The 26,482-nt window shown below is 57.0% G+C and overlaps 10 protein-coding genes and 1 non-coding gene across 11 annotated transcripts; 7 read left to right on the forward strand and 4 right to left on the reverse strand.

Moving 5' to 3' along the window:
* Positions 1-3: 3 nt before the first annotated feature.
* SODALDRAFT_326027 (ubiquitin carboxyl-terminal hydrolase) lies at positions 4-1,702 on the forward strand. The gene is made up of 2 exons (XM_028610057.1): positions 4-793; positions 928-1,702. Exons 1-2 carry the CDS (start codon positions 415-417, stop codon positions 1,296-1,298), a joined length of 750 nt encoding a protein of 249 aa, XP_028469647.1. The 5' UTR covers positions 4-414; the 3' UTR covers positions 1,299-1,702.
* Positions 1,703-1,795: 93 nt separating this feature from the next.
* SODALDRAFT_302758 (maintenance of ploidy protein MOB2) lies at positions 1,796-3,019 on the forward strand (the record flags this gene model as incomplete). The annotated part of the gene is made up of 4 exons (XM_028608938.1): positions 1,796-2,063; positions 2,203-2,314; positions 2,392-2,633; positions 2,685-3,019. The coding sequence occupies exons 1-4, from the start codon at positions 1,928-1,930 to the stop codon at positions 3,017-3,019; spliced, it is 825 nt and encodes a 274-aa protein (XP_028469648.1). The 5' UTR covers positions 1,796-1,927.
* Positions 3,020-3,168: 149 nt separating this feature from the next.
* On the reverse strand, positions 3,169-3,260 carry SODALDRAFT_t42. Its single transcript has one exon. It is a non-coding gene; the product is annotated as a tRNA-Glu (tRNA).
* Positions 3,261-4,776: 1,516 nt separating this feature from the next.
* SODALDRAFT_326030 (hypothetical protein) lies at positions 4,777-8,681 on the forward strand. The gene is made up of 3 exons (XM_028610058.1): positions 4,777-5,378; positions 5,475-6,953; positions 7,100-8,681. Exons 1-3 carry the CDS (start codon positions 5,258-5,260, stop codon positions 8,272-8,274), a joined length of 2,775 nt encoding a protein of 924 aa, XP_028469649.1. The 5' UTR covers positions 4,777-5,257; the 3' UTR covers positions 8,275-8,681.
* Position 8,682: 1 nt separating this feature from the next.
* On the reverse strand, positions 8,683-10,677 carry SODALDRAFT_318656 (hypothetical protein; the record flags this gene model as incomplete). Its single annotated transcript, XM_028609387.1, has 2 exons — positions 8,683-10,378; positions 10,451-10,677. The coding sequence occupies 2 exons, from the start codon at positions 10,675-10,677 to the stop codon at positions 8,683-8,685; spliced, it is 1,923 nt and encodes a 640-aa protein (XP_028469650.1).
* A 652-nt stretch (positions 10,678-11,329) lies between these two features.
* SODALDRAFT_267190 (ribose-phosphate pyrophosphokinase) lies at positions 11,330-13,122 on the forward strand (the record flags this gene model as incomplete). The annotated part of the gene is made up of 3 exons (XM_028607537.1): positions 11,330-11,440; positions 11,614-11,761; positions 11,864-13,122. 3 exons carry the CDS (start codon positions 11,330-11,332, stop codon positions 13,120-13,122), a joined length of 1,518 nt encoding a protein of 505 aa, XP_028469651.1.
* Positions 13,123-13,275: 153 nt separating this feature from the next.
* On the forward strand, positions 13,276-13,733 carry SODALDRAFT_1479 (hypothetical protein). The gene has a single exon (XM_028606829.1). The coding sequence runs from the start codon at positions 13,428-13,430 to the stop codon at positions 13,689-13,691; it is 264 nt and encodes an 87-aa protein (XP_028469652.1). The 5' UTR covers positions 13,276-13,427; the 3' UTR covers positions 13,692-13,733.
* Positions 13,726-18,070, reverse strand: SODALDRAFT_326034 (hypothetical protein). Its single transcript, XM_028610059.1, has one exon. It carries the CDS (start codon positions 17,649-17,651, stop codon positions 14,118-14,120), a length of 3,534 nt encoding a protein of 1,177 aa, XP_028469653.1. The 5' UTR covers positions 17,652-18,070; the 3' UTR covers positions 13,726-14,117.
* A 1,115-nt stretch (positions 18,071-19,185) lies between these two features.
* Positions 19,186-21,947, forward strand: SODALDRAFT_1550 (hypothetical protein). The gene is made up of 3 exons (XM_028606891.1): positions 19,186-20,897; positions 20,992-21,544; positions 21,640-21,947. The coding sequence occupies exons 1-3, from the start codon at positions 19,395-19,397 to the stop codon at positions 21,882-21,884; spliced, it is 2,301 nt and encodes a 766-aa protein (XP_028469654.1). The 5' UTR covers positions 19,186-19,394; the 3' UTR covers positions 21,885-21,947.
* SODALDRAFT_374262 (hypothetical protein) lies at positions 21,892-23,347 on the reverse strand (the record flags this gene model as incomplete). The annotated part of the gene is made up of 2 exons (XM_028614661.1): positions 21,892-23,254; positions 23,320-23,347. The coding sequence occupies 2 exons, from the start codon at positions 23,345-23,347 to the stop codon at positions 22,011-22,013; spliced, it is 1,272 nt and encodes a 423-aa protein (XP_028469655.1). The 3' UTR covers positions 21,892-22,010.
* Positions 23,348-23,445: 98 nt separating this feature from the next.
* Positions 23,446-26,366, forward strand: SODALDRAFT_326037 (hypothetical protein). Its single transcript, XM_028610060.1, has one exon. It carries the CDS (start codon positions 23,863-23,865, stop codon positions 26,287-26,289), a length of 2,427 nt encoding a protein of 808 aa, XP_028469656.1. The 5' UTR covers positions 23,446-23,862; the 3' UTR covers positions 26,290-26,366.
* Positions 26,367-26,482: the final 116 nt, after the last annotated feature.

Here is a 26,482-nt window from a genome sequence, read left to right on the forward strand (position 1 = left end):
CAGGATGATTGAAGGGGGAGAGCTTTTAGCACGGAAGCGTTCAAGACGGGTTTGACGCGCCAAGCCGTTGACGAAAGGAACCTGGAAATTTTGGCGGTGATAAGATAAGGGATTTTTCGGAGTACGAAGCTTATCGACAAGCTTATCGGCTATGTCGTCACCGAACAGGCAGGGGGAGGCCATAGGACTAAAACCCCACCGCGGGGCAAGCTGCTTCAGGTACACCGTACCATACACTACACTCACTCATAGCAGCTTCCGGGACGGCTTGAGGTCCACAATCCAGTTTCCTGCACCACCGCTGCAATATTGCGAGGAAAAGCTCTTGGATCTCAGGGCTACTTTTCAGAATCATCTCGATTTCCGACTTACAACTCACAACCTGTTCACACATACAAAAGTCACTACGACATCATGTCGACAGTTCCCAACCCAGACCCGGCTCCCGGGACCTCTCAGGCTTTCATTCCCCTGGAAGCCAACCCAGAGCTTATGACCACCCTCCTCCACAAGCTAGGTCTCTCTTCAGCGTTGCAAATCCACGATGTCTACTCTTTGACCGACCCGGACTTGCTCGCCTTTATCCCTCGACCCGCTCTCGCCCTACTCCTCGTCTTCCCCGTGTCGGCGACGTATGAAAGCCATCGTCTCGCCGAAGACGCCCTGGCAGAAGAGTACCAGGGCCGGGGCGACGCAGAGCCCGTTGTCTGGTTTCGGCAGACGATCCGCAATGCCTGCGGCCTGATGGGGCTCCTGCATGCGGTTGCGAACGGCCCAGCACGCGAATATATTCGTGAGTCGTCCCTCTGCGTCCACTGGCTCTCCCCACCCCCACTACTACTCGTAGTACTCCTTATCCTCCTCATGTCTTCAAAGCTGAATGCCCGCCGGTCTGGCACAACGACAACATCTTAACCTTCCTTACAGAGAAGCCGTCTGCCCTCGACACGCTCATCTCCGAAGCCCTGCCTCTTGGCCCAGCCGAGCGCGCGAAGCTCCTCGAACGCAGCGAGTCCCTCGCATCGGCGCACCGCGAGGCGGCGTCGCAAGGCGACACGTCGGCACCGCGGGCCACGGACGACGTGGACTTGCACTACGTCTGCTTCGTCAAGGGCACGGACGGGACGTTGTGGGAGCTGGACGGCGGACGCAAGGGACCCCTGCGCCGCGGGACACTCGAGGAGGGTGAAGACGTTCTCAGTCAGAATGCCTTGGCCGTGGGCCCCTTGAGGTTCTTGGAGAGGGAAGGGGCCGACTTGCGGTTCAGCGCCGTGGCACTCGCGGGCGCTATGGATTGAGCAAGTTGTGTCGAAGGGTGAGTGTGCATCGACCGGGCATATGTCGTACGAGCATCATCGTAGCGATTGGTGGCGTGGATAGAGTATATTTATTATACACGTGTCAGTTGGACTGACTACCTTGTCAAGTCACTTTGGGTGACTTGGGAGTGAGAAACCGAGTTATTGGACTGATGAGTTCTGTCAAGGTATTCACGAAAGAACAGAAACAGGAATGGACGAAGGACGGGAAGTGCTCAGGTTTTATGAATCCCGTGGGTAGTATCAAGTCATGGGGAGTCCGTTTCTTGCAGTCAAGCATCTGCTGCCGGATATCTTTTCTATTGAGTCTGTTATCTTGGCAGACCTTAAGCTCACCTGCCCTCACCGAGACCAAGGTACGGGGCATGTTGGAGACAACCGACGCTTTCCTGACCAACCGTCGCTGTGCACCTAGCGGCATGTTTTGCAACCCCGCCAGCCATTGTTTTAGATCGTAGCTCCTTCCTTGTTGTTTGCACACATCCCAGAGCTTGCTCTTCATTATTATCTGATCCCTTCTATTTTTTTATTTTTTATTTTTCATTTCTATTTTTTACCCCGCTCTTCGTCCTTTCACGACCGACCATTCTGCCTGCTTTGCGGAAACTATGGCGAGTCCGAACCCCGAGCCCTTGCCCATGTGGCTCAACCCGTCATACTCGAGACAGATTGTCAAAGGAAACCTAATGACATTGAGTGCGCGACCCAAGGTCGTGGAACAAGGGGAGTGGATCGCACATCAAGGTAGGTTCCATGTTCGGCCACATCCTGTCCCCAGAGCCGGACCTTGATCGACTCTACAATGTCCTTTTTTCTTTTTTTTTCTCTTTCTTTTCTTTCGTCTCTCTTCTTATTTTTTCTTCTTTTTCTGACTGAGGTTTAGTTGTTGAAAACTACCGGAATTTATGGAACTTTGTTCGAGTGATTCACGAGAAAGAGGAGGATGGCACGAGCATCTGCAACGCTATATCCTGCCCTAAGATGTCCGCTGGCCCGTATGTCCCACTTCCCTAATGCCTATGATCAATCCATGGCGTCCTTGGGGGGCCTGACTGATAGACGGGGCGCTTAGCAACCACTCTTACACCTGGCTCAACAGTCGCTACCAGCCAGTCGAGCTCCCGGCCTGCGAGTACATGGCTCTCATGCAGCGCTGGATCGGCAGCAAAGCAAACGACGAGAGACTCTTCCCCACCGATCCCGCCGGGGTTTCCTGCGCGCCGTGTCCTCCGAGTCCTCCCGTCGCGTCCGGCACCGCCAATCAATCGGCCTCCCACCCGCAAGCCGATCTTGCTGCGGCTGACAATGGCGGCCGTCACAATTTGGTGGAAGACCTGGACTTGGACCGGGAGCAGGACGCGGGAGACTGGGTCGGCAGGCGCAGCGGGTTCCCCGAGGAATTCGCCAACGTCAGCCGCACCATCTTCCTGCAGATGCTCCGCGTGTATGCGCACCTCTACCACAACCACTTTGTCGAGCCGTTTTACCATCTCAACTTGGAGAAGCAGCTCAACAGCTGCTTTTCGCACTTTCTCTTGACGGCTGCGTCGCTCGACATGCTGGGGAAGGAGGACCTGGAGCCCGTCCAAGGCCTGCTGGACCTTTGGGCCGCTAGCGGCATATTTCCCCAGGGGAGCAAGGCGTACCAGCTGGCGAATATTGCAAATGGGAACAGGATTTTGCAGCTGGCAGCCTTTTGAACCTTTTTTTTTCTTTCCCCCCTTTTCTTCTCAACCTTTTTCTGTGACGGGTCGAGATACTTTCGTAGTATGTGGAAACGAGAAACTGAAGAACAAAAAGAGAAAAAAAGAAAAAAAAAAGATACACAAAAAGAAAGAAAAGGTCGTAATTCCGAACCAGGGAGTCGAACCCTGGGCTTGTCGGATCTACCCCATTTAGTGGGTTGAGAGCGACAGATGTTAACCGTTACACCAGTTCGGACCGAGCGATGCCCGGAAGCGTCTCCGGCTTGCTTCTTGGACTTCACGATGGGGAGGGATTCCGCCTCAACTGCGGGCGCTGATGTGGAGCTACATCACTAATTAGTTAGTTGGTGTGTGGATTTGCGACGCTGGTGTCTTTATAATTACCGTCTAGTCGAAATTAACGGTCGCTAGGGTCAACGGTGAGGCAGATGAGTGTTAACTAAGCAGCACCATCTGTCTTGTGCTGTAGCACCTTGTCTCTCTCAGTACGGATATAAGATTCTAAGACAACGAGGCTTTTCAACGCAGGGCTATCTAATGTCCTCGTGTGCTCAAGACTGGATGTCCCATGTTGATGGATTGTGTAGAACATGAGCAGCCTAGGGCCGTCCACGCGGTTGATTGCTGTAAACCGGTGCGTCCGAAACCTGGCTGCCATGTGAGGTGCCGAGCGAGCGGTTTCACGTCTATCCCCACTGCACAACTACCCGTCATGCTGTGCCACGGCGCGATTCCGCTCGTATATGCGTCTATTATGTGTCTACATGGGCTGGAACCGTCCTGCCTTTGTCAAAGGCATCGTACGGAGGATAGATATGATGTTGATGATCTGCATCTCTAGACGTCTTGGCGACCAGCAGGAGAAGTACACTTACGTGTAGATGAACAAGAGGAAAAAAAGGTTCCGATCCAATAGAGTTGGTTGGATTGAGTGGCTCTCGATCATGCATTCGTATTCGGTGCATCGCCAACTCTGTCGCACGGACTTCTGCGTACAGAGAAGTAGTTACCACGGCGGTGGTGTGTTTCGCAGGAGACATGAGCTGGAGAATGTATGAATGTCCACTCCGTATCGGAATTTACTTGTACAATGTACTGTGCCCAGAGTCCATTTGCCGGCCGGGGTCTACACGTGTAGGCAGCCTGGTCCTGCAGCAAGTCGGTACGTACCGACAGATATTATTCAGTCCAGTCATTCCTCAACCTTCTATTCGTACAACTTGTCTCTCGAACCAACAACAACAACAACGACAACGACAAACGGGCTGCCGTTCGCCTGGATGAACGAACAATTCCACTCGATGGACAGAGAGATCTAAATTGCCCCCATGTCCCGTGCTTCGGCTGGTCGCCTAGTTGAGCCAACAGCTTTAGCCTCTGACAAGTCGAAGTCCGTGCCCCCTTTTCCTGTTCTTCGACCTCATTCGGCCATCTCCCTCTTTTGCCTCTTTTCTCGCTCTGGACTCTCGCTTCGGACCCCTTGATCACGTTCATCATGTTCATCAGTGGAGACGCAACCAACGCAACCCCTTCCGTCCTGCAAGCGGAGCTGAGCCAAGCCCTACGAATGCACATAGCCTCCAGTCCGTCGGTACACTAACCCAGATCCAGGGCCGGGCTGGGAATGGGCATCGTATCCCGTTTTATCCGTATGTACTCCATGGGGGCGTTCGGTAATCTGCTACCAGCTACCACACGGCCCTCCCCCTCCCCCTCCCCCTCCTCCTCCTCCTCCTCTTCCTCCTCCTCCATGACACTACTGCTACTAGTGCGTCCTACCGTATCTCGTGTACCTGCAGAAGCCCATACTTTCAGTTTCTTTGCCTTTGCCATTGCCGGAAGGCGTTGCTCGCTGTCGGCTTCTCGCTGATCGAGTTGCCCCGAGACGCACCCACCTACGTTGCAACGACTGGACCCCACATAAGCGCCTGTCTTCCCTCTTCCTCCCTTTGTCTTTGTCTACTTGCACTGGTAAAGACAATCTATGACCCAGCTTCTTGTTCATTTTCTTCCTTCTCTCGTCTGTTCATCTACCTGTCTGCGTCTCACTCCCTTTGAGCTTTCAAGTCTCGTGTCCGTTCCGCTTCTTCCCCACCGGCTGTGTCTTGTATGATATCTGCGTTGTAAGGTTTCATCAGGAGTCAGGACAACTCCCTGCCAAGAAATTTCTACTTACTACTCCAGTTGCAGGGGCCGCCGCATGGCTGGGTGCCGTCCCCGTCCCAGATCATCATGGGGCTCTTGAGCTTTCTTTCCCCTCGCAGGACGCCCGATGAATCACTGGGGGGTTCCCTTACCAACACCGAGTCCCGACCCTACAATACGACGGCGCCCTCGCTGGCCCCCGTCAAAGGTAAGAAACAAAACCATATCGCCACACCTCGTCAGGAGCTTCACTACGCCATCGATGCCCGGCTTCCCTTTCTTACCTATAAATCTCTTCATCTAGGGACGTACCCCGTGGCTGGCAATGGCCTTGGCACTCTGAAGAAGTCTCATCTCAAGTCTAGCCAGAGGAGTCTCGCCCTCGACGACGCCTCCGAGAACTCAGCTCCCGCACCCTTCGTTCCCCTGTTCCGTGAGCTCAGCGTCGAACGCCCTCAAACCGCTCCTCATGAAGCCGGCCCCAGCCCTGGAGACACGCGAAGGGAACTCCGCCGTGCAAGGAGTAGGAGGGAATCTTTCCTGTCACAACCGGTGCCCGCCCGGAAGGCAAGCCCCGAAACGGGCTCCATTGCGTCGACCACGTATTCGACCACATATTCTATCCCCGAATCCGTCCGCCAGATCCCTTCGATGCCTCACTTGCGCCTCCATTCGTCCGCTGTTTCTGTCGCCAATACCTCTAAAGCGTCAACGCCTAGTGTGAGCTCGGGACATGGCTTTGTGGATCTTCTCGATGCCCAGTCCGAGCTCAGACCCCTCAACTTCCATTGCAGAGTCAGGGCCGCCGGTGCGAGGGACTACAGCGAGGATGTCGCTGACCGCAATCTTGGAGAGAATGGAGTCGACCTCACCTCACCTCAGGTGCAAGCCTTTTATGCTGAAATGTACACAACCGCCGCCCAACGGCCTTCCACCGCGTCGCCGTTGTCCCACTCGCAAAAGCCAGCTGCAGGTACCTTAGGAGCCAGCAAACACCTCTTCCATCCAGTCACTCGGAGCGGCCACCCCATGTCCGTACTGAACCCCTTGACGCAGAACCCCGTGACAGCTGCAGATCAGGAGTTCCTTGCCAGTTGCGGCGAGCGGATACGTCGCCGTTTGTCTGAGACGGGGCCAGCCGGGCTCGGACGGAGACAGTCGCTGGGCCCATGCAGCCCATACTCATACTCATACGCCACCAGCTCATCTCGCCTACCGGGGAAGCAGACCGCGAGGCCGGAGACCATGCACAGGCCGAATCAAGTTGCATCCGCCATGTCCGAGGCGAAGGGATCGCCACGCACGACCACCAGTTACGGATCGTTATCTACGGACGCCCGTGCCGACAGTGACACGTATGCTCATGCCGACGCCGACGCCTACGTCTACGTCTACGCCGACGCTGACTTGGACATACGCAATCACCCCGCTCCGACTTTTAGCCCCCAGCTGCCGCCACCGTTGCCATCTTTTGCACGGGACTCGGTCTTACTTGCCAGGACGAACTACTCGCTTCCCCTGAGTCTGAGGACATCAGAAGGCTCCCTTAACGAGGAGCTATGCGTGAAATCTTCGGCGCACAAGACCTCCTCGGCCGTTTCCGATCAACACCTACACCCCGACGGAATGCCGACGATATCCTCCGCAAACAGACCATCATCGCGGAGATTGTCTCGTCCGAGGAGTCTACGCCTCGACATGCCCGGCGGCCCTCCCTTAGCCGCATCCGCAATCCGCCATCATCTTGACACGGGGCGAGTATTCCCACTGGCGTCTGCATCTTGTTCGTATTAACCGCTTGCTTTTTTCGCCCTTTTCTTCTTCTTTTCTTTTCTTTCTTTCTTTCTTTTTTTTCTCCCTCTCTCTTCCTCTTTCACATACGTTTCGCTGCTGATCAAGACCCCATGCTGATCCACCTAGCGACAACAGACACAATGCGCCATGGCCATTTGCAGAGCTATGGCTGGGAAGAACCATTTGAGAAGACTAAGAGTCTGGCAGGCTCCATCTATGGCCGCAGCGCACTGGACGAAACCTACGAAGAAATGGAGATCCCTATTCGCTCCAGCAGCCGGCATCAGTGGTCGGTATCACCGTCCAACACGCCGACCGTGTCGAGCATCAGCTCTCCCTTCCTACGGCCCCAGTCCCACCACACGCCCGACACATCGATCGATATGATGCCCGTCCTGTCGGAAAAGACGAGCTACAGTCGCCAGTCACGAAGTAGCAGCGCCAGCAGGACGGAAGACGACAGGAGCTCGTACCGCACGGCTCTCGAGCCCACCGCACACGAGGTGAACGCCCTCTCCAGAAAGCCATTCTCTCGCTTGAATGTCGCCGACGTCGATGCCGCCGAGGATGCCCCTATGTTTGGCAATTCGATCACCTTCCACATCGACGGCTACCTCGACTCGGAGAGCGATGTGAACTCCGATTCTGTCACGGGAGGAGGCAGGGCGCGGGGCGAATGCGAAGGGCCCCTGTTGTTCCGCGACACATGGTACGGGATGGGGGGTCTTCAGCTTCCGGGACTCTTCGATGCCATCCCTACCGTTCCGACCAAGAGCCGGAGCCGTGATGATCAGGGACCCCGGCACTCGCAGCAGATGCGGTCTTCTTCCACTCCTCCCCCCGTGCCGCGACGCGCTCGCAGCGCTGCAATGGCCGGGACGTTCAGGGGAGTCGATCGTGGCCTGTCGTGGACGGGGACGGGGACGAGCACTTGCCATGATTATTCCGAAGACGAAGAGATCGAGCGCAAGGGCCACACGTACAGCTCATACGAGCGCGACGAAGACGCGACGTTTTCCGACAGTGGCAGTTCGGTTTATGAACCTTCAGTGCCTGTAGATGTACCGCTTGCGAGGAAGGGCAGCGTTCGGCGGCTTTCGGCGATCGGGGGCGTCTACGACGCTGCCTCCGTCGCGAGCCAGGAGCATGGCTGGGAGAGGGTCGATGTGCGGACGGCTGTACGGCTCAGGAAGGAAGCCAAGGCGAAACTGAGGGCCGATGGCGTCTTGACACCGAGATCGGGTCATAGGGGTATTAGACGCGAGCTCTCGAGAGGTCGGACCTTGGATAGGAATATCCACCCTGGGTAAAGCAGGCATTGGAGTGGCATTTAACGAGTCTACGTGGTGGTGCTTTCTTTGGCAAGGTAATCTTTCAAGGTGGTAAAGGCGGGACTGGAGTATATCTGGATGGTCTGCTATTTTTTGGGGGATTGGGATTCAATGACCAAGGATACGATACGGGAGGAAACTTGGGGGGAGTTACCATGCCGGGACTGACGCAAAAGAAGCGTCTGGGTTTGTTGGACTCTTTTAACATCCGACTGGTTGGAATTGGGCATTCCCCTCCTGAGATGGAATAGCCCCTGTAACAAGGACGGCGTTCGAAGTGATAGGAATACTTGAAAAGGGATTCTATACAAGCAGCGGCTCAGGGTGGCTAGCAAGGGACCAGCGACGAGCGCTGTCCAACCGTACTCTGCATCGCATTCCTCTCGCTTACTGGTCCCCCAGCACGTCAAACGGATTTGTGTACACTTTCTTAGAGGCGGAACCAATCCGGTCCTCCTGCCTCGCCGCCTCTTCCTGCTCCTTACGTCTCTTCCTCGACTGCTGCTTTTTATGGCGTTTCTCCTCGTTCCTGGTCCGCGGGATTATATCTGACGGCTGGAGGCCCAGCACGGACGCCACGCGGGGGAGATGCCGGTCCGGATGGTCGCGCAGGTCGGTGACGAGGGCCAGCGTTCCTGATGCAGCGGGGTATTCCGACAGGGACGGCAGGCGGGCGAGGAGGCGCTGCAGGGAGTGCAAGGTGGCTGCGAGCGGTTCCGCTGGCGGAGCGGCGGCTTGCAGGACGAGGGGGAGGATCTGGGCGAGGATGCGGAGGGAGTAGAGGGCCGCTTGGCATTGCGCGGTGAGGTGCAGGGTTATCCAGTTACCCTGGGCTGTTGTTGTTGGTGTTGTCGTTGTCGTTGTGGTTGTTCCCCGTGAGACTGCCGAGGAGGCAGTGGGAAGCAAGATGTCACGAATTGCGGAAAAGGTCGTGGGATCTTCTCCCTGGACGTGGCTGCAACTCATGTCCTGGTGCAAGGCGAAGGTGAACCAGAGCAGGTCTGGTTCGTCATCGAACGCGTCGGCCATGTGAGACAGGACCGAGGACAACTCGGCTGCGGCTTCAAGAGTGCATGCTTCCGAGAGGAGCCGGAGGCTTTTACCCTTGTTCGCCGTGGACTGGATGCGTCTGTACTCGCGAACGGAACCGGGCCAGCCGGGGTAGGCGAGGTGGAAGAGACTGTAGGCCAGCTGCCGCACGGCGAGGCTGCTATCCCATGCGCTGGTGCGGACGGGGCAGTCGAGGAGCAGCGGTAGGAAGATGAGCGGTTCTTGCGCCTGCCCCTGAGGCTGGGTGGCGAAACCTCCGGGAGAGGTCGTAAATAGGAGGCGCTGGTAGCTTGTGGATTGGAGGACGAGTTCTGATATGCGGGGGTCGAGGTTCGATGCTGCGGAGGCTGAGAAGATGTCTGCAGCGTGACGTGACTCGACACTTAATGATTTGTAGGGCTGCGAAAAGACCTGGAACTGGTCGTTGTCTACCCTCGACAAAGGCTTCTGGCAGGCTTCGAGGAGCTGCGACAAGGAAGCATGGCAGTCTTTGGATAGCTCGTATCCCAGCCGGATCAAGCCTTGCTCCAGAGGCTGGGGGAGTCGCAGTCTCGATGCAATCTCTCGAGGATAATACCTCGACACTACGAGCCCCTGGGGGCGGGGGTCTTCAGCGTCTTTCGTCCTGGGGTGAATGTCGCCCAGAAAGACGACGGAGCCAGAACCCAAGTCGTGGATGAGGAGATCGGAGTCCGAGGTTAAAATGGTGCCTCCGTGAGCGAGGGCGTGCTCGGCGCAATACTCATCTGCTTCCCCAGGTACGAGATGGACGAGGGAAGCGTACCGCTCAGCACTTTTCAGACGCTCGAGGATCGCAGGGACTAAGAACGGGGGCGTGTGAGAGACGTCTCTGCGTGGCCCGTGAGTGGGAAAGAGCGCTGGTAAGGTTGGACTTTCTACAGATGGGCCATGGTCTGAGAAGACTAGATTGGTGGCATGAAGACGCTGGAGTTGGAGGGATGATTGGAGGAGTCTTTCAAGACGGGTAGGTCTCTTGGCCAGGGGTAAAAAGCCGTCGAAGTAGATGGCTACTCTGAAGGAACGTTAGGGAATGAGTATGCAACCATAAGGCTAGACTATAGAGCCTTGGAAAGAAATATGCTACACCTTGAAGCCTCCCTCTTGGAGCCGGTTTAACCAGGCGATGGCCGTGTCCCCTAGTAGACTGTAAGACGGTCCCTGACGTCCATTCCGAGCAGTGAGGGTTGAACTCGAACCGAGACGATAGATATGATATGCAAGAGAAGGCCCGTCGACTATGATGTCGACGTTGCCGAGTTGTTCCTCGACTCCGTAGGGCTCGAGATGAGAAAGAAGACGAGGAATGCCCATGATGAAAGCAGGTTGGGAGTTGAGTGTCGTATGCCCCTTATGAGATTGCAACGACTTGATGTGAGAATTTAGATAGGAGGTTGATCATGGATTTCGTCAGAATCCCCATCTTCATCAGGGAAAACAAGATAGCATAAGTTGTGCTTTTGACTATGTGAAGAACGTAGCTCAGGGGCTAGAGGCTGGAGGGGATAGGGGCGCTTGTGTCGGGAGAGGTGTCTTACGTAAGGTCGCACAACACGGGACATATCGTCTCTCAATCTCTTAAGTGCATGGTGCACGGGCTCGGACCCGATTAAATACACAGTGTTTCTTTTTTCGGACGGTGCCCTCTCTTTGTAGGGTAACGGTTATCCGTCCAGCCTATCAGATTATGGAATTGGTGACAGTCATCTCGGGCAGACAGTGTCAATATGACGCAATTCTTACTCTACCCCACTTTGTACACCATGTCGGAACTTCGTTCAACGTTCAGTGGTTCGTCAAATTCTTTCTCTCCCGTCTTTTTTCGTTCACTTTGCTGGCTGCTGGAGCCCAGCTCAGGTCACAGCTCTCAGCCCCAGCAACTTTTGATCCCCTTTGCTGGCCAATTCTTCCAATCTCTTATTCTATCAATCTCCTATTCTATACGCCTCTCACTGTCTGCCCAACGATGCGCGGCACGCTGATCTTTTCCGGCAGCTCATGCCCGGCACTCACTGCCCAGCTTTGTGAGAACCTCGGCACACGTCCTGGCAACGCCGAGCTCTCCCAATTCTCCAATGTAAGCCGCCGCATATCTTGAGCCGGATGCCTTATTTTTCCTGTCCTTGCCAAGCTCGCATGAGAGGAAAGGGGAGGGGGAGGGGAGGTCTTTTGATTTGTTTATCTTCTGGCAGGAGCTGCCTCGTCTGATCATGCGTCACGACAGCTCGTTGAGACTGACTGGCCACGAAGGGCGAGACGAGCGTGCGGATCCTGACTAGCATCCGGGAAAAGGATGTCTTCATCGTTCAGTCGGGAAGCCCCAAGGTCAACGATACCATCATGGAGCTCCTGATCATGATCTCGGCCTGCAAGGGAGGCTCCGCCAACAAGATTACCGGTAAGCTGTTTCCGCGCTTTCTCTCAAGTTGACTTCGGCTCGACGGAATTTTGTACGTCTGGGGTTGTATTCTGACTAGCTGCGTCTTTTTCAACCTACCAGCCGTCCTCCCATACTTCCCCTACAGCCGGCAGTCGAAGAAAAAGTCTCAACGTGGTGCCATCACCGCCAGGATGCTCGCCAATCTCTTGATCATGGCCGGCGTTAAGCACGTCATAACCGTTGATCTCCATGCCTCCCAGATGCAAGGCTTCTTCAAGTGCCCGGTTGACAACCTGCACGCCGAGCCCCTCATCGCACGGTGGATTCGGCACAACGTCCCCAATTGGCGAGAGGCCGTGGTCGTGTCCAAGAACGCAGGCGGAACGAAACGGGTAACCTCCCTTGCCGACGCCTTGAAGCTCAATTTTGGCATGGTTACAACCGAGAAGAAGCGTGGAAACATGTGCAGCAGTGTCATCATCAGCCCTTATGATTCTTTTCAGAGACAGCCTGCGCTCGAGACATTTACCCAAAATCAGACCGCCCCAGCCCCAAAAGATGAGCAAGAGCAAGCCGATCAGCAAGTGGACGACCCGCCACCAGCAACCACCATGCCCATACGGTCCAGAGTCCGCGCAAACACCCAAGGCTCGCCACAACGTACCGTCGGGTTGGGTATACGTGCGCCTGACCAAATTCGTTCAGATGATCGGTCTATAACTCCAACCCAACAGCGGAATGGCCCAGACGGGGCAGAGGATAGCGAGTATGACGATGGCCGAGCCCACGAGGTGACCCAGGGCCGTCTCATCCGAGGCCACATCGTCGACGACGACTTCCCGTCCCCTTCCACATCAACAGCGGACGGAAGCGTCCGAGAGGACTCAGACCCAATGACCATGTCTCATGCATCGTCCTTCTTCGCCCCCGCCCCTGCGCCCCACGCACTGGGTGGTTCGGGTGACGCGAGTGGGGAGACAGACGACGAGGAGGCCATCCTCAAAGATCCCAAGATCGAGCATACCATCACGCTAGTCGGCGACGTGAAGCGCCGGACCGTCTTGATTGTCGACGACATGATCGATAAGCCCGGCTCGTGGATCGCTGCGGCCGAGACGGTCGTCAAGAAGGGCCGTGCCAAGAAGGTGTACTGCATTGCCACCCACGGCGTCTTTGGCGGGGACTGCCTGGAGCAGATGCAGAATTGCGAGTGCATCGACACCATCGTCGTCACCAACAGCTTCCCCATCCGCGAGGAGCAGGTCAAAAACATCACCAAGCTCGTCATCCTCGACCTGTCTTTCCTGCTCGCCGAGGCCATCCGTCGCAACCACTATGGCGAGTCCATCTCGCCGCTTTACCAGCATATTGTGGATTGAACAAGTATTTCTTGACAAAACGACGAGGAAACGAGCAGTTTTTTTTCTTTTCTTTTTTCTCTCTCTCTCTCTTTTGACCTCGCTTGTCTTTTCGAGGTTACGGAATGAAACCAGGACATTGTTGGGCGATTATCCCAAACGACTTTTTATCTTTGACAGTATTCATCTTAGCGAGGCGCAGGGCGGCACAATGTCTTTTACACTCAAGGTAAACCAGGAACCAGGATGCAAGTCGGTAGGTGTGAACTGGCCACAGGGGTTTCCTAACGGAACAAGAAAAAGGCAAGGAATCATAGACATGAATAATGATCTCGAGATACCAACCACCATCGGTTAAGCCTTTGGGTCATTTCGGGTTTTCTTCTTTTTTTTCTTTCTTTTTCTTTCTTTTTCTTCTTTTTTTTCTGGCTCTCACCCTTACCTTTCCCGTCTTGTCGAGCGATTTTGCCCAAGACGCTCAAACCCCAGTATTGCTGTCTTCTGACAGCCGGTGCTCGATTCATCCCAGAATGAGAACTGAACGGAATGCTGGAATATCAAACGTCGATCAAAGAAGGCCCCTCACATAGGTCTTGTCGACCGCTGCCCTCTCTGGGGGCGGATGTGTGAGGGGCAAGAGAACTTTTCGAACATTACTCTTTCTGATCCCCGTGCTATTCTCTCTCTCTCTCTGTTCCATTCAAGACATGCCTGACACCTTCGTTCGGCGAAGAGGAAGTGAGGTGCATGAGTCTACAAAAATCCAGATAATAATACAGAATTTGCGAAACCCCTGCCAATATTGTGTTGCATCTCTCGTCTCTCATCTCTCGTGCGGGTACCGTAGTCATCCCATCCAAGACCTTTTCTCCTAACCATAAAGAGGCAAAATATTCAGAACAATGCGCACCTGCATCCCAACTCGATGTAGGTACAGTCAACGAAATAGAAAAAAAAAAAGGAAAAAAAAAGAACACCTAACTAACAGTCTCCCACCGGACCTCCAAGACATCCTTTCAGACAGCCCCAACAGGCGTCCCGTCTAACCCGTGGATATCCGACAGCAGCCTGAGGAAATTGGCACGGTCATCCTTCATCTGGACTTCGTTGACGTCCTGGAGGAGCTCTCCAGGGTTGCTGACCCGGCCCTGCGCCACCGCCTCCGGGTTGCCGGCCGCCTTGATGATGCGCCAAGCGCGGCGGAACTCGTCCCGGATGGAGACGATGCCGTTGTGCGTCACCGTACGGGCGACGTTGTGGTCCAGCTCGAAGGGGTCTTCAATGGCGAAGAGATACCGGAGGCGGATCTCCTTGACGTCGACGCCCGCGGGGTGCTGGTTCGGGTGGCCGTGGGGTCCGGCCGCCGTCGGGGCCGAGGCCGAGGCAGACTGCAAGGGCCCAGCCGCGGTAGACGTGGCGGCGGCAGGGCTTTCGCCGTTATTACGAATCTCTACCACGGTCTTGGCGCCCGTCCAGCCCTTGGCCTGCTTCGAGAGCAGGCCGCCCGGGGTGCGCAGGCTGAGGACGTCGCGGCCCCAGTCGAAACCGCGGACGCCCGGGTACGTGGTCATGTGGCCCGTCTGGGCGTAGTACTCGAAGAAGCCGCGGAGGAGCTTCCCCACGGAGTCGCGGTTGCCGTTGAGCTGGCCGAGGCTCGCGAGGCGCTGGATCTCGGCTTCGTCGCGCCAGAAGCCGACGTAGTGGCCGCGGCACCAGAGGGTCTCGTCGGCACGGGCCGGGTGGTCGGGGTCGTCGTCCCGCAACGAGGACGGGGGAGGGGGCGGACCGAGCTGCTGGAGGTTGGGGCAGACAAAAGGCTGGACGACGTTGACGAGATAGTGGAGCATCATGAGGACGTAGCCGTAGCTGCTGAGGGTACCGCGGTAAGGAGTGTTGACGCCGCGCATCTTGGCCCAGTGCTTGACGAAGAGGACGAGCGGGCGCACGCGAGGGTCCGTATGCGAGTAGCACCGGAGGAGGAGGGTGTTATGCAGGGCGAGATGGGCGGAGAAATTGATATCACATTGGACACCGGCACCCGTCTCGGGAAACTCGAGTTTGTCACGATAGCGGTCGCGTGGCTGGTTAGGCGCCATCTTGGACGGGTCGGGGATGTTTTGGATCAAGTCGAGGAGGGACCAATCTGCTATGGGAACAACGTAGCCGACACGTCCGTCGGGGGATGATCTGAGCTCCATGGGGCTGCGGAGAAGGGAGATGTAGCGTTGGATATGCTCAACCAGGGGCGGCTCCCCGTAGAGGTCTTTCTCGATGGCCTTCTCTAGCTCCATGGCCAACTGGAGGCTCTTGTGGCGACGACCGACAGTGTCGAGGGCGGGAGGCTCGTCGTAGTTCTTGACAAAGCCATCGATATCACTTCGAAGTTCGTGGGACCAGATGCCCGTCACGTAATGATGAACGACCAGCTCGCGGAAGCTCCCCGAGTCGAGAAAGTCCGACGGCTTTAGTCCGGCAACGATTCGCGCTGCGCGGTGATAGTACTCGCTGGCCGATTCGCCCTGATCTTGTTGGAGTGTGAGTAGCTGGATCGAGTTGATCTTCTTGAGTTTCTCCAGATGTATCTGGACCTGCTTTGTGAATAGGAGGGGATCAATGGCGAAGGTGTCTCGGCTCTGGGTCAGCTTCCAGCTCTTGACGGTTCCTTCGGCCATTTTCTCCTGGTCCGAGTTCTTTTCAAGGGTCCCGCGGTTCTCCCACAGCATAACAAGCTTTTCGCCCTCGGCTTGTGAGAATACACCGAGAAGGGAGTGGCGGCCATCGTGGCCAGCGTCACTTGCGGACGGCCGCAAAGCAAGAGAGCTGATGGACGGGTATGTTTGTAGTCTTGCCTTGAGGACGGGGTCGCGAAGCCCTTGGATAAAAGCGGCGCAGACTCTGTTCAGGAGTTCGAACTCGTCTCTGGAGAATTCTCGGTAGTTGGACAATGTAAGGTCCCGTCCTTGCAAACGCCGCAGAACGCGTTTGGCGGTGATGTGGTATGCGGCAAGGGATTGACCTTCGGACTGGCGGAGCTTGAAAGACGCGGAACCCTCTAGTGATGAGGTGATGATACTGGTCTCCGCCTCCTCCTCCGCCGTAGCCGAGGAACTGTTCGCCGCCATGGTCGCCACGGTCGCCACGGTCGAAGCCGGGGGTTCGTCGCCTCCTCTCTGGGTTTCGGTCGAGGCTTCCAGTTCGAGCTGGTCTCCGTCGTGGTCGTCCAGGCTAGGGTCGATGCCCGCCTCCCAGGTTTCTCTGGCTTCGAGCAAGTCGCGCAAGAGGCCTTCATTGGGCTTCTCGCATACCTTGATGATAGGAACACGGGTACGAGTCAGGAGGCGCGCTCCAAGGCCATGGGTGAGGAAGGCTTTCTCGATGAGGCGAGGAATTTCCGAGGCGGGGTCGTCAGGCTGCGGTTGGGAGCAGGGGGATAGGAGACCAAGGTCCATGTCTGAGGCCTTGGTGGCAAATCCGGAGGAGAGGCTGCCGAAGCACTTGAGGCTTACGGAAGCATGTGGGAAGCCGAGTTTGCGGTGGGTTTGCTCTTCGTGCTCGGCAATGGCTTTGCGGCAGATATCCTCGATCCTGAAGCGAAAAGCCTCCTTTTCAATGATGTCGTCTCGGTCGATTTCGGCGTCTCTGAGAATGGTATGGCAGAGGTGCTCTAGGAAGGCTGATTGGGCCTCGAGCTGCTCGGGACGAGTGTTGACATTGTGAGGTTCGTATACGTTGGCGTGATGGCTGCGGCGGGGGAAAGACGAAGCAGGCATGTCCCCAGACAGTCCCGGCGGCATACTCGGAATAGGATGGGGGTTCATGGGATGGCGGTTCGTGGGATGGCGGTTCATGGGATGAGGGTGATGTGGTGCTTGGGGAGCACCCTGCCTCTGGGCTTGATCGTATTGATGATGCTGCTGTTGATGACGACCTGAGTTGATCCAAGAGTTTGCCGGGGCCGAGTGATCAGAGTGAGCCGTGGGATGAGAATACGGGGCTCTCGGACTCTGAGAGAGAAGAGCTTGACCTTGACCTCGGCTTTGCGGGTGACTCCCATAGCTCCCGTGACTACCGTGACCGCCGTGGCCGCCGTGACTCCCCGGACGTCGACTAGTCCAGGGTTGCGTAGGCCGATGATCGATGGGGATGAGCAGCTGCGAGCTCATCTGGCGGCGCTGAGCTTGGTTGGGGCGCTTTCTGGACGCCTTCGAGGGTGTATGTGCTGATTGAGGTCCCAAGACGTCGCCAGGAGAAGCTGGAGCCGGAAGGGTTCCCTGACCTTGGTATGCTGGAGATGGGACGGCCCCAGAAGTTGCTGCTGGCACGCTGAAAGGGATAGGGAGAGATACGGGTGCAGGGGACTGGTCGGCGAACGAATGGGTAGACTGGGTAGATTGGGTAGATGCCTCGGCAGGTGCCGCGTTGGAAATGATGAGATTTCGTAGTCTATACTCCAAATCAGGCGTCGGAGCTGGAATTCCAGGGGGAGGCCGAGGATGACCATGACCAAGACCATGACCTCGGCCGTAAGGGTCGGTGTGTCTGCCGGTCATGACGAATGAATGAGACGCGGAACGAGGTCAAGGCGGAGGAGAATGGAGGTGAAAATGAAGTTGAAGATGAAAGCAGGCCTCTTCTCTAAGCAGATCTCATGGCGCGCTTTGGCTTTCAAGAACTTGTTCCGGCAATGTTTACCCTTTCTTCGGACTGTTGGGATCTGTAGAGAGAAGGAAATAGTGTTGGTAGTGATGGTGGGTTGTGATGCAGCGAAAAGAGGTGAGGCTGGATGCCGAAGCCGTTAGAAAGGCTTTTTCTTTGTACGATTTTCAAGGAAGGTAATGGAAGCGGGACAAGGTTGAAAACTAGGGTTCAACATAATAGGAATGGAGTGGGGAGTATGCGTATGCATATGCATGCATGTATTTGAGTTGATCAATACGTTGTACGATGCGATGATTGCCTCTGCCTCTGCCTCTGCCTCGTGCTTCGTAGACGATGGTGTTGAGGTCTGAATTTAGGTCCGCTTTTAGAATACCTCCAGATGAGGAAGGAAGGCCGTCCAAGTTTACACGGAGTACATAGACATTAGTACCCGTATGGGCATAAAGTAAGCATAGATACTCTGTGAGGAGTAGATACTCCGTATAGAGGAAGGACCATACTGTACTCGTACATATGTATCTGTACAACGCGCCTTACAGAGCCACGTGATTCCAAGCTGTTCCCTATGACTACCTAGGAGCCTGAAAGCCGTCGCTGCAAGATGTCTTGGTACCTAGTAAGAGGAAAAGACCTTGGAAGCAATGCATGGCCTTCCCAAAAAAAAAATGGCTTTGTATCCAGGGTTTGGCTGTATACGTTGTATGTGATGCTCTGCTACCTACCTTAGGTAAGGTACCTAGACTGATAGGATCGTGTCCGTGTTTGATTCTGTTTTATTAACTGTTTTCGGGCACTTGAAGCAATGACGTGATGCTGATTTGGTCATGTTGATTTGAGCATTTGAGGTCCAGATTAAGTGATTACTAATGAATGAGGGTTGGAGTCAATGGACCGTATGAGACAGCCTGATAATGACACTGGGCAATGGGTGTCCCTACTTAATTAAGTACGTACCTTAATTATACCGTATCATCCTTTGTGCAGTGTGCTGGATAACAAGAGTACACAGTGTGGGCTTTTTTGTCAAGGGAGCCAAGGTTTACCTAAGGTAGGTAGCCCAAAAGATACGCCTTCCCCAATTCCCCTCGCCCATCTGCCCGTTGTGCAACTCCTACTTCTCTCTCCTACTCGGTAATTATTAAATTATTACCTCCTCTGTTATATCATCTCTCTCTCTCTCCCCCAGCAGCAACAGTAACAGCACCAGTAACGTAACAATTGCCTATTCGCTTTTTCGTCGTCGCAACGCGGATACGTCAGGCCATTGGAAGCGCAAAACGCAGCAAACAGCAGCAACAGCAACCCCAAAGTGGTTTCCCGTTTCCTTCTCGTGTCATGCAACGCCTACGATAATATCCTTTCACACATCAGAAGGTTGATATCCAGGGCCTCGCTTGATGCCCTGCCTGTCTTCCTCTTTATTTTCCATTATCCCTACCTCTCTACGCCCGGTTCTCTGACATACCCAATTTTTTTTCCTTTTTCGCTTTTTTCCCCCCCTTCGCTTGGCGGCTTCCGAGGTCTATTCATCTTCTTCGTCGCTGCGTCTCCTGCCCACAACGACACCTCATTTCATCTTATCCCCTTGACGCGCATTCTCCCAAAGACGTCTTCCAACTTTACTACGAAACACCATGAGCGCGCCACCATCCGGCCCGCCAAACGGGCAGGCCCCGAACCCTAACCCGACCTCCAGTACAAACCCTGCCGCTCCGCCTCGACCTCCTCCCATTAGGCGACGTCCCCGAACCGCCGATCCTCTGGTCGCTCGCAAGAGGCCCCAACCAAAGAACAACAACAATGCGACCCGCCCGAATGTTAAACCCGTACCAGGTGCATCTGGTGCTGCTCGCCCTCCTCAACCGCCTGGCCGCGCTGCTGCTGCGGCCACGGCCACGGCCACGGCCACGGCTACATCGAGCGCCGCGACCTCCGTCGACCCGACCACGTCCCTCCTGTCCAGCATCGCAGGACACCGCTCCAAGACAGCTGCTAATGGTGGCTGGTCGGAGCCCCTACCCCCCGGCGGCCGCGAGTGGAAGATTGTCACCTCCAAGCGCAACTTGAGCGAGGGCCTTCGCTACCACGCCATGCGATTCTCCACCTCCAAGATGGGCCCCGAGAAGAAGCCCGTCGATCCCACCAATAAAGACGACTTCACGCGACCCGTCACCTTGCAGCGCCGAGATCCTCGCCAGCCTGCCCCCGGCCGGGAGCCCAAGGAGGCCGAGCTTCCACCCGACCCGGAGCCGGCCCCCGAAGACGAGAAGGAAGTCGAGAGGATTGCGAAGATCAAGGCCGAAAAAGAAGCCTGGAGAGCCATGGAAGCCGCCAAGAGTGCCCCGGCCATCAAAGACCCCAACGCCGCCCCCAAGGCGAAGCAGCCCAAGCCGGAGGAGCGCAGCGTCCAGTTCCACCGCGCCCCGCGAACCGAACAGGAGCGGAAGCAGCGGGAGCTGCGCTACGAGGAGTCGCTGCCCTGGCACCTCGAGGATGCCGATGGCAAGAACGTGTGGGTCGGCTCCTACGTTGCCCCCCTGTCGGAAACCACCGTGTGCCTCGTGGCCACCAACGACGGCAAGTTCGCCATGGTGCCCCTCGAGAAATGGTACAAGTTTACGGCCAAACCCAACTTCACCACCATGAAGCTGGAGGAAGCCGAGGCCCTGATGAAGAAGCAGGCCGGCGTGTCGCGCTGGTACATGCAGGACAAGGAGAAGGAGAGGCAGCAGAAGGAGATGGAGGACACCAGGCAGTACTTCCGCGGCCCCGCGCGCGTCAAGACCGAGAGCACCACCTTCCGCGGCGTCTCGCGCGAGGAGCTGTTCGACCACGACCAGCTCGACTACGAAGGCGACGAGTTCCAGGACGACGACGAGAACCCGGGCTTCGAGGCCGACCAGGACGAGGACCAGAAGCACGCCGTCGACCGCATCCGCCGCGAGCAGCTCGGCGCCAACCTCTTCGGCGACGCCGACGAGGGCAAGGTCGACAAGGAGGAGCTGGAGTCGCGCCTCGAGGAAGAGGCCAGGCGGAGAGAGGGCAAGGAGATGACCAAGGCCCTGATCAAGCGCGAGAAGGAGACCATCTACAAAAGTGATTCCGACAGTGGCTACGATCCGTTTGAGACTTCTTCGGTAAGGGCCATCATATGAGATTTCTCTTTCTTCTTCTTTTTTTCTTCTTTCTTTTTCTTCCCCACCTTAGGAACTGCCATGCTAACAGCCGGGGGAAAAAAAAAAGAGTGAAGACGACTCCGACGACGAGAAAGAAAAAGGCGACAAAACCGATAAACAGGGTGACGAGGTCAAGAAGGACGACGAGAAACCAGGAGGAAGCCAGGAGCCCCCCACTAGCTCCAAACAGGAGACCAAGGCTGCAAAGGACAAGGGCGTGTCGACTCCCGGCGCTCCCAAGGGGAGCCTGACGCCCTCGGGCAAGCACAAGCAGACGGAAGCGTTGAAGAAGGGCAAGTCGTTGAAGCGGCCTGGCTCTCCCGACTTGTCCGAGTCGAGCGAAACCGAGCCGTCGCGGAAGAAGAAGCAGAAGAAAGCCACGGGCACCTCTGTGCAGCCCAGCCGTTCCGGCACCCCCTTGCCTCCCGGGGCGGCCGCGGGTCAGAAGCCGAGATCGGGCCTGACGTCGACGAGTGACGGGGAAGCGACGGGCGGAGAAATGTCGGACGGCCAGCAGCAGAAGAAGAAGAAGCTCAAGCTTGTGAGCGGCGGACCCAAGGCCACCCCGACCGGTTCTCGCGCCGGAAGTCCGGCCCCTGCCACCTCTGGTATGTTCTCCCTGTGTACCTTTGTTTGCTCCTTCTTCCCCATCTATGGTGGAAAATTAACTAGCCAAAATGCTAACCTGGCCACCCACGAACAGCTGCCTCGCCGCCAGCGTCAGGATCTCGTGCTGGGTCGCCCACCAATGCCGGCCCGATCGAGGCTTGGGAACTGATTCAGGCGCTTCCGCCGCTGCCCGGAGGCATAACGGCAGGAGAGCTTCAGAGGATCTTTCACGGCCGTATTGGCGCTGGTCCCAGTCAGACGTCCAGGGCGGATTGGATCCAACTTGTCAAGCAGCATGGTGTTATGGGCCAAGACCGGCTCATCCGCCGCAGGGAGTAAAGATCCAAGATCAATCGGGGGGGGGTCTTTCTTTTTTGGGGTTCTCTTTGCCATGATACCTTAGGCTATATAATCATAAATACAAAGCGGCCCGGTTTTGGTAGCAACGCTTTAGCTCCCGTCCCTTTACTCGTCCATCTGCCATGCGTAGTCCAGGCCCTTGTTCCTCTCCCTCCGGTTAATGGCCTTGAAGCGCTCCCCTTCGAAGCCGTTACTCCTGTCAACGCCATCCCACCGGTACCCGGGCCGAATCCCATAGCGGTTCGGCGGCGCGGCGCCAGTATACACCGGCCTCCTGCCCTTCCCTTTCTTGCTCTTTCCCCCGCCATCGCCAGCGCCACCACCACTGTCAGCGGTATCCATAAACTGCGCCATGGGGTCATTCCACCTCTGCCTGTCCTTCATCTCGCGGTTCATCTCCTCATCGTCCGCCGTCCGGGCGAAGGTCATAGTCTTGGCCTCCTCGAGCGCCTCCCTCCTCGCCCGCGCCTCGGCAGCCTGGACGTCACCACGCGCCGTCGTCTTGGCCTGCCTCTCGCGGTCGCGCTCCTCCTGCTCGGCAGCCATCCGCCTCGCCTCGGCGCGTTTCATGGCGACGTCGACACGACGGCCCGTGGCGTCGCGGTAGACAGTCTCTTCTTCTTCCTCTTCTTCCTCCTTTCCTTCGTTTTTCTTGCTGGTTTTTTTCTTGCGCAGGGCGGTGAACTCGGCTTCTTCGGCTTCGCGGCGCTTGCGCAGCTGGGCGGCGACGGAGGCGGCGGACTGCAGGCCTGCGTGGGTGCCGTCGCTCATTTTGACGACGGAGGGGTCGCCGCCGCCGTCGTGGGCTATGGTGGGGAGTTCGTCGTCGGCGTCGTGCGCGGCGGAGGATTCGGCGGCGGCGGAGGCTAGGATTGCGTTTGCTGCTGCTGCGTCGCTGTCTGTAGCTGGTGTTCTTGTGGTGGTGGTGGTGGTGGTGGCGGTGGTGGTCGATTGGCCGTTGAGAGATTTCCAGTTGGATTTTTTGCTGCGACGAAAGTCGGCGCTCGTGCCGGAGACTGTGACGGAGCCATCGAGTGTGGAGTCGTCGTTGTCTTGTCTGGAGGAAGAGGGGTTGGCCCAGGAGTCGTCGTCGTCGGCGATGATGAGGCCGTCGGTTGCTTGCTTGCGTTTTCGCTTCTTGGATGGTTTGGGGTCTGCTACAAGGTAGCGCGTGGCTAGGAATGATGAGAGGTCGGACGGCATTGCGAAGGTTGCTTGTGCTATGTAGGCAGTGTTGGCGTGTCTAGGTGTGATAAAAAAGTCGATCAGAAAGGATAAGAATGAAGTTGGTCGCCGAAGCTGTCGTTCTGCCGTTCTGAAGTGACGACAGGACCAGGAAGCTCCCAGGACTGTGGTCTGTCGTATGCATTAAAAAGAGCTGTAGAGCTGTATATCCCTGTATCCGGCTTGCCACGGACGACGGTTTCTTGGCGATAAAACATGAAGATATCCGAAGAAAAATGCTTATGTAAGTCAGACTACGAAGGCTACTCGTTGCGTATACGGAGTACAACTGGTAGGTTGAACCTCAAACATGATCATGGTCGACCGTCCCTCTCTCCTTTCTCCGTCTGCCTTTACCCAAGCCAACAAAGCATGCCCACTACCTGGCTCGGGTGTTTGATCGGCCTCCTTCCCATGCAAAGCTGAAGGTTTTCTCGAATCTTCTGGGTTTTGGCTCTTTCATTCTCTGCCCTCCGAATCTCGCATCAGCACCAGCACCTCAGCACCCGATGAGCAACCACCAGATACACAAGCCGACCGTCAGAGAAGCATAAGTTACATACAGTTCGTGATACAACCCTACCTAGTTTCGACCTAGCCAATACTGGCTGAACAGCTCGTCTCGGCACTCTCTGCTCCTTGAAAAAAAGCCCCAGTGACTGGCTGCTGTGCCCTCGCCCCCCCTAGGGTGCATGGTCAAAATCGGGCCACGCGCCACCAACTCCTCCTCTTCATGCAGTCCCCATCTCGAGATGCTTCGCCCTCCGCCTCGCTGCAGACCTTGCCAGCGGCACACCCCGCCGTGAGGCCCTCCAAGGTGTCCGTCCCGGAAGGCCGACCGCTCTCGCAGTCCGAAGTCACGTTGCCGTACCGAAGACGGAACCCGTCCGCCGCCCCCCTCTTCGCATCGACGCAGACACCCCCCGGTTCGAGGTCCATATCACCCTCGGGACGCGGCTCTCCGGCCAGGAGCCTTACGGGGTCCGTACTCGGCGGAGGAGGAACCGGCACCAAGTCGCTCCTTGAGAGTGCTGCCGATAACCCCGGCGACCCTCTCAACCTGCTGGTCAAGGCGTACGTCCCGCACGTCGCCATCTACACCTCGGAAGACACGGCCGAGTTTGCCAGGGAGAAAGGCTTCCGGAATGGGCTGTGGGAGCTTCTTCGTCCGTTTGGGGAGAAAGTGCAGGGTAAGGTGACCATTCGAGACGGCAATGGGTCGAGTCGGACGTGGGAGGATTTCGCCATCCGGTTTGTACGTTTGGGGGAGAATCTTCAGGGACCTGATTCGATTCCCAGTGCTGCTGCAACCACAACCGCAACCGCTGATGGGCTGTCCGAAAATGCGGCCAAGGAGAAGCAAAGGCTGGAAGCCGTCGAGTCGGTCGTAGACCGTCATCTCCTATATGCAGAGCACTCCGTGTTTAATATGCACCAGGGACAGCTCTTCACGAGACGGGGCTTGGATATCGATGCCACTTCTCCGTACTACTCGCTCTACCTCCGTCGGCTCTTGTCTGGGATCCCCGTCTCGCCGCACGAGACGTTTTCCCACCCGGTGGCGTGCGTCATCGCCATCAGCTCGCGCAGCAAGTCGCCGATAGAGGAACTACGCATGCTCTACAACGAGACCCGGCAGGGCGACAAGAAGCTGCCCGACTGGGTGGATGGCGAGTATCTCCGGTTCTACGTGCTGGTGCACGACGAGGAGCGCGACGACATCACGAGATCTCTCTCCCTGTTCGAACAGATGAAGCGGCATTTGGGACTGCACTGCCATCTCCTCCGCCTGCGGAGCAGCCAGAGCGCAGAGACAGACGACGACAGCATACCGCTTCCCAGGAGCGACTGGATGACGGCCGAAGAGGAGCTGGCGGATCTCCACAAGAGCGAAGACGACGAGGATTTCGAGGACCCCACAAGGCACATCTTCGAATCGGACGCCACGGCCATCCGCACGTTTGTGCGCGAGATGGTGACGCAGTCCATCATCCCCACGATGGAGCGGCACGTGTCGATCTGGAATGACCAGGTAGCGTCCCGGCGGCGCGGTCTCGCCGGGCGGTTCATGAACCTGTCGCGGAAGTGGGGCGGCTTCGGGGCCAGCTCGCGGTCGTCCCTGGTCGGCGGCGGCGGCGGCGGCGGCGGCGCGGCGGGCGCCAACCACGGCTTCGAGAGCCTGGGGTACTACCCGGCCGACAGCTCGGAGGCCATCATGCGCAAGCTGGCCGACTACGCCTTCATGCTGCGCGACTGGAAGCTGGCGCAGTCGACGTACGACCTCCTGCGGTCCGACTTTGGCGACGCCAAGGCGTGGAAGTACCACGCGGCGACCAACGAGATGGCGGCGGTCAGCCTGCTCATGGTGGCGCAGAACGCGGCGTCCAAATCGCGGGCCGAGGCGCTGGACCAAATGCTCGAATCGGCGTTCTACTCGTACCACACGCGGTGCGGCGCGCCCCTGGGGGCGCTCCGGTCCCTCACGCTGGGGTTCGAGCTGCTGCGTCTCCAAGGCGGGCGCAGTATTGACAACGCGGCCAAGTGGGCGTCCCGGCTCCTGGAGTCGAGGATACCGGGGCCGATTGCGGACGCGTTGCTGAAGGAGCGGCTGGCCATCTGCTACGCGTCCAAGGTCGTCGGGCTGGGGGGCGGCAGCACCCTGGCGTGGGGGTCACGGGCGCGCAAGGCCGGGTTCTGGGCGGTGCTCGGGGCGGAGGCGTGGGTCAAGCAGTCGAAATTCATCCAGGCGCAGCGGTGTCTTAACGAGGCGCAGCGGCTGTACTCGGATTTGGGGTATGAGGACGGCGTGGTGGGGTTCGCTCTGGCGGCCGAGTTCACACGGGGACTACAGCAGCAAGTGGACGAAGGTGTAGAACCGCCGCGGAACGGCAACGGCAACGGCAACGGCAACGGCAACGGCAACGGAGACGGCCTGCAGGGGAGCACATCGGAGGCTGACGAGGACGAGGAGTCGGAGGTGGATGAGGAGAGCGAGGCCCTGGATGGGGGTGAGGCGGCGACGGTTCGGACGAGGAGGATGAGCGGTGTTGTCGCAGCCGCAGCGAGCCTCGAGACGGCTCCCCTACATGAAAGGCCCACTATACCGGGAGACAAGGAGGCGGGAGAGAAGCCGAATTCAGCACAGGATGATTTTGGATGAGGCTGTTGGTGATACAGGGACGGTTGGGAGTGTACGTGTGTAAGTAGAAGATGGGGATCTTAATCAACAGAAGGACGGTCCGGAGAAGAACCACCACATGTATAAACCATACATAACTAATATGCCGCCTGTAGCCAGTGACAGGTCTTCACCTTGGGCTGTGTTGATGTTTTCCTCTTTTCTCGGTGGGAAA

This window comes from Sodiomyces alkalinus (assembly GCF_003711515.1).
Source record: "Sodiomyces alkalinus F11 unplaced genomic scaffold SODALscaffold_1, whole genome shotgun sequence".
Taxonomy (NCBI): Eukaryota; Fungi; Ascomycota; class Sordariomycetes; order Glomerellales; family Plectosphaerellaceae; genus Sodiomyces; species Sodiomyces alkalinus.

Bases quoted from the DNA above. Each gene is read 5' to 3' on its own strand.
- SODALDRAFT_326027 (XM_028610057.1), top strand. From the start codon at position 415: ATGTCGACAGTTCCCAACCCAGACCCGGCTCCCGGGACCTCTCAGGCT. The intron at 794-927 runs GTGAGTCGTCCC...CCTTCCTTACAG, and splicing joins CCCAGCACGCGAATATATTC to AGAAGCCGTCTGCCCTCGAC.
- SODALDRAFT_326037 (XM_028610060.1), top strand. From the start codon at position 23,863: ATGCAGTCCCCATCTCGAGATGCTTCGCCCTCCGCCTCGCTGCAGACC.
- SODALDRAFT_326034 (XM_028610059.1), bottom strand. From the start codon at position 17,651: ATGACCGGCAGACACACCGACCCTTACGGCCGAGGTCATGGTCTTGGT.
- SODALDRAFT_1479 (XM_028606829.1), top strand. From the start codon at position 13,428: ATGATCTCGAGATACCAACCACCATCGGTTAAGCCTTTGGGTCATTTC.
- SODALDRAFT_326030 (XM_028610058.1), top strand. From the start codon at position 5,258: ATGGGGCTCTTGAGCTTTCTTTCCCCTCGCAGGACGCCCGATGAATCA. The intron at 5,379-5,474 runs GTAAGAAACAAA...CTCTTCATCTAG, and splicing joins CTCGCTGGCCCCCGTCAAAG to GGACGTACCCCGTGGCTGGC. The intron at 6,954-7,099 runs GTTCGTATTAAC...TAGCGACAACAG, and splicing joins CCCACTGGCGTCTGCATCTT to ACACAATGCGCCATGGCCAT.
- SODALDRAFT_1550 (XM_028606891.1), top strand. From the start codon at position 19,395: ATGAGCGCGCCACCATCCGGCCCGCCAAACGGGCAGGCCCCGAACCCT. The intron at 20,898-20,991 runs GTAAGGGCCATC...TAACAGCCGGGG, and splicing joins ATCCGTTTGAGACTTCTTCG to GAAAAAAAAAAGAGTGAAGA. The intron at 21,545-21,639 runs GTATGTTCTCCC...ACCCACGAACAG, and splicing joins TCCGGCCCCTGCCACCTCTG to CTGCCTCGCCGCCAGCGTCA.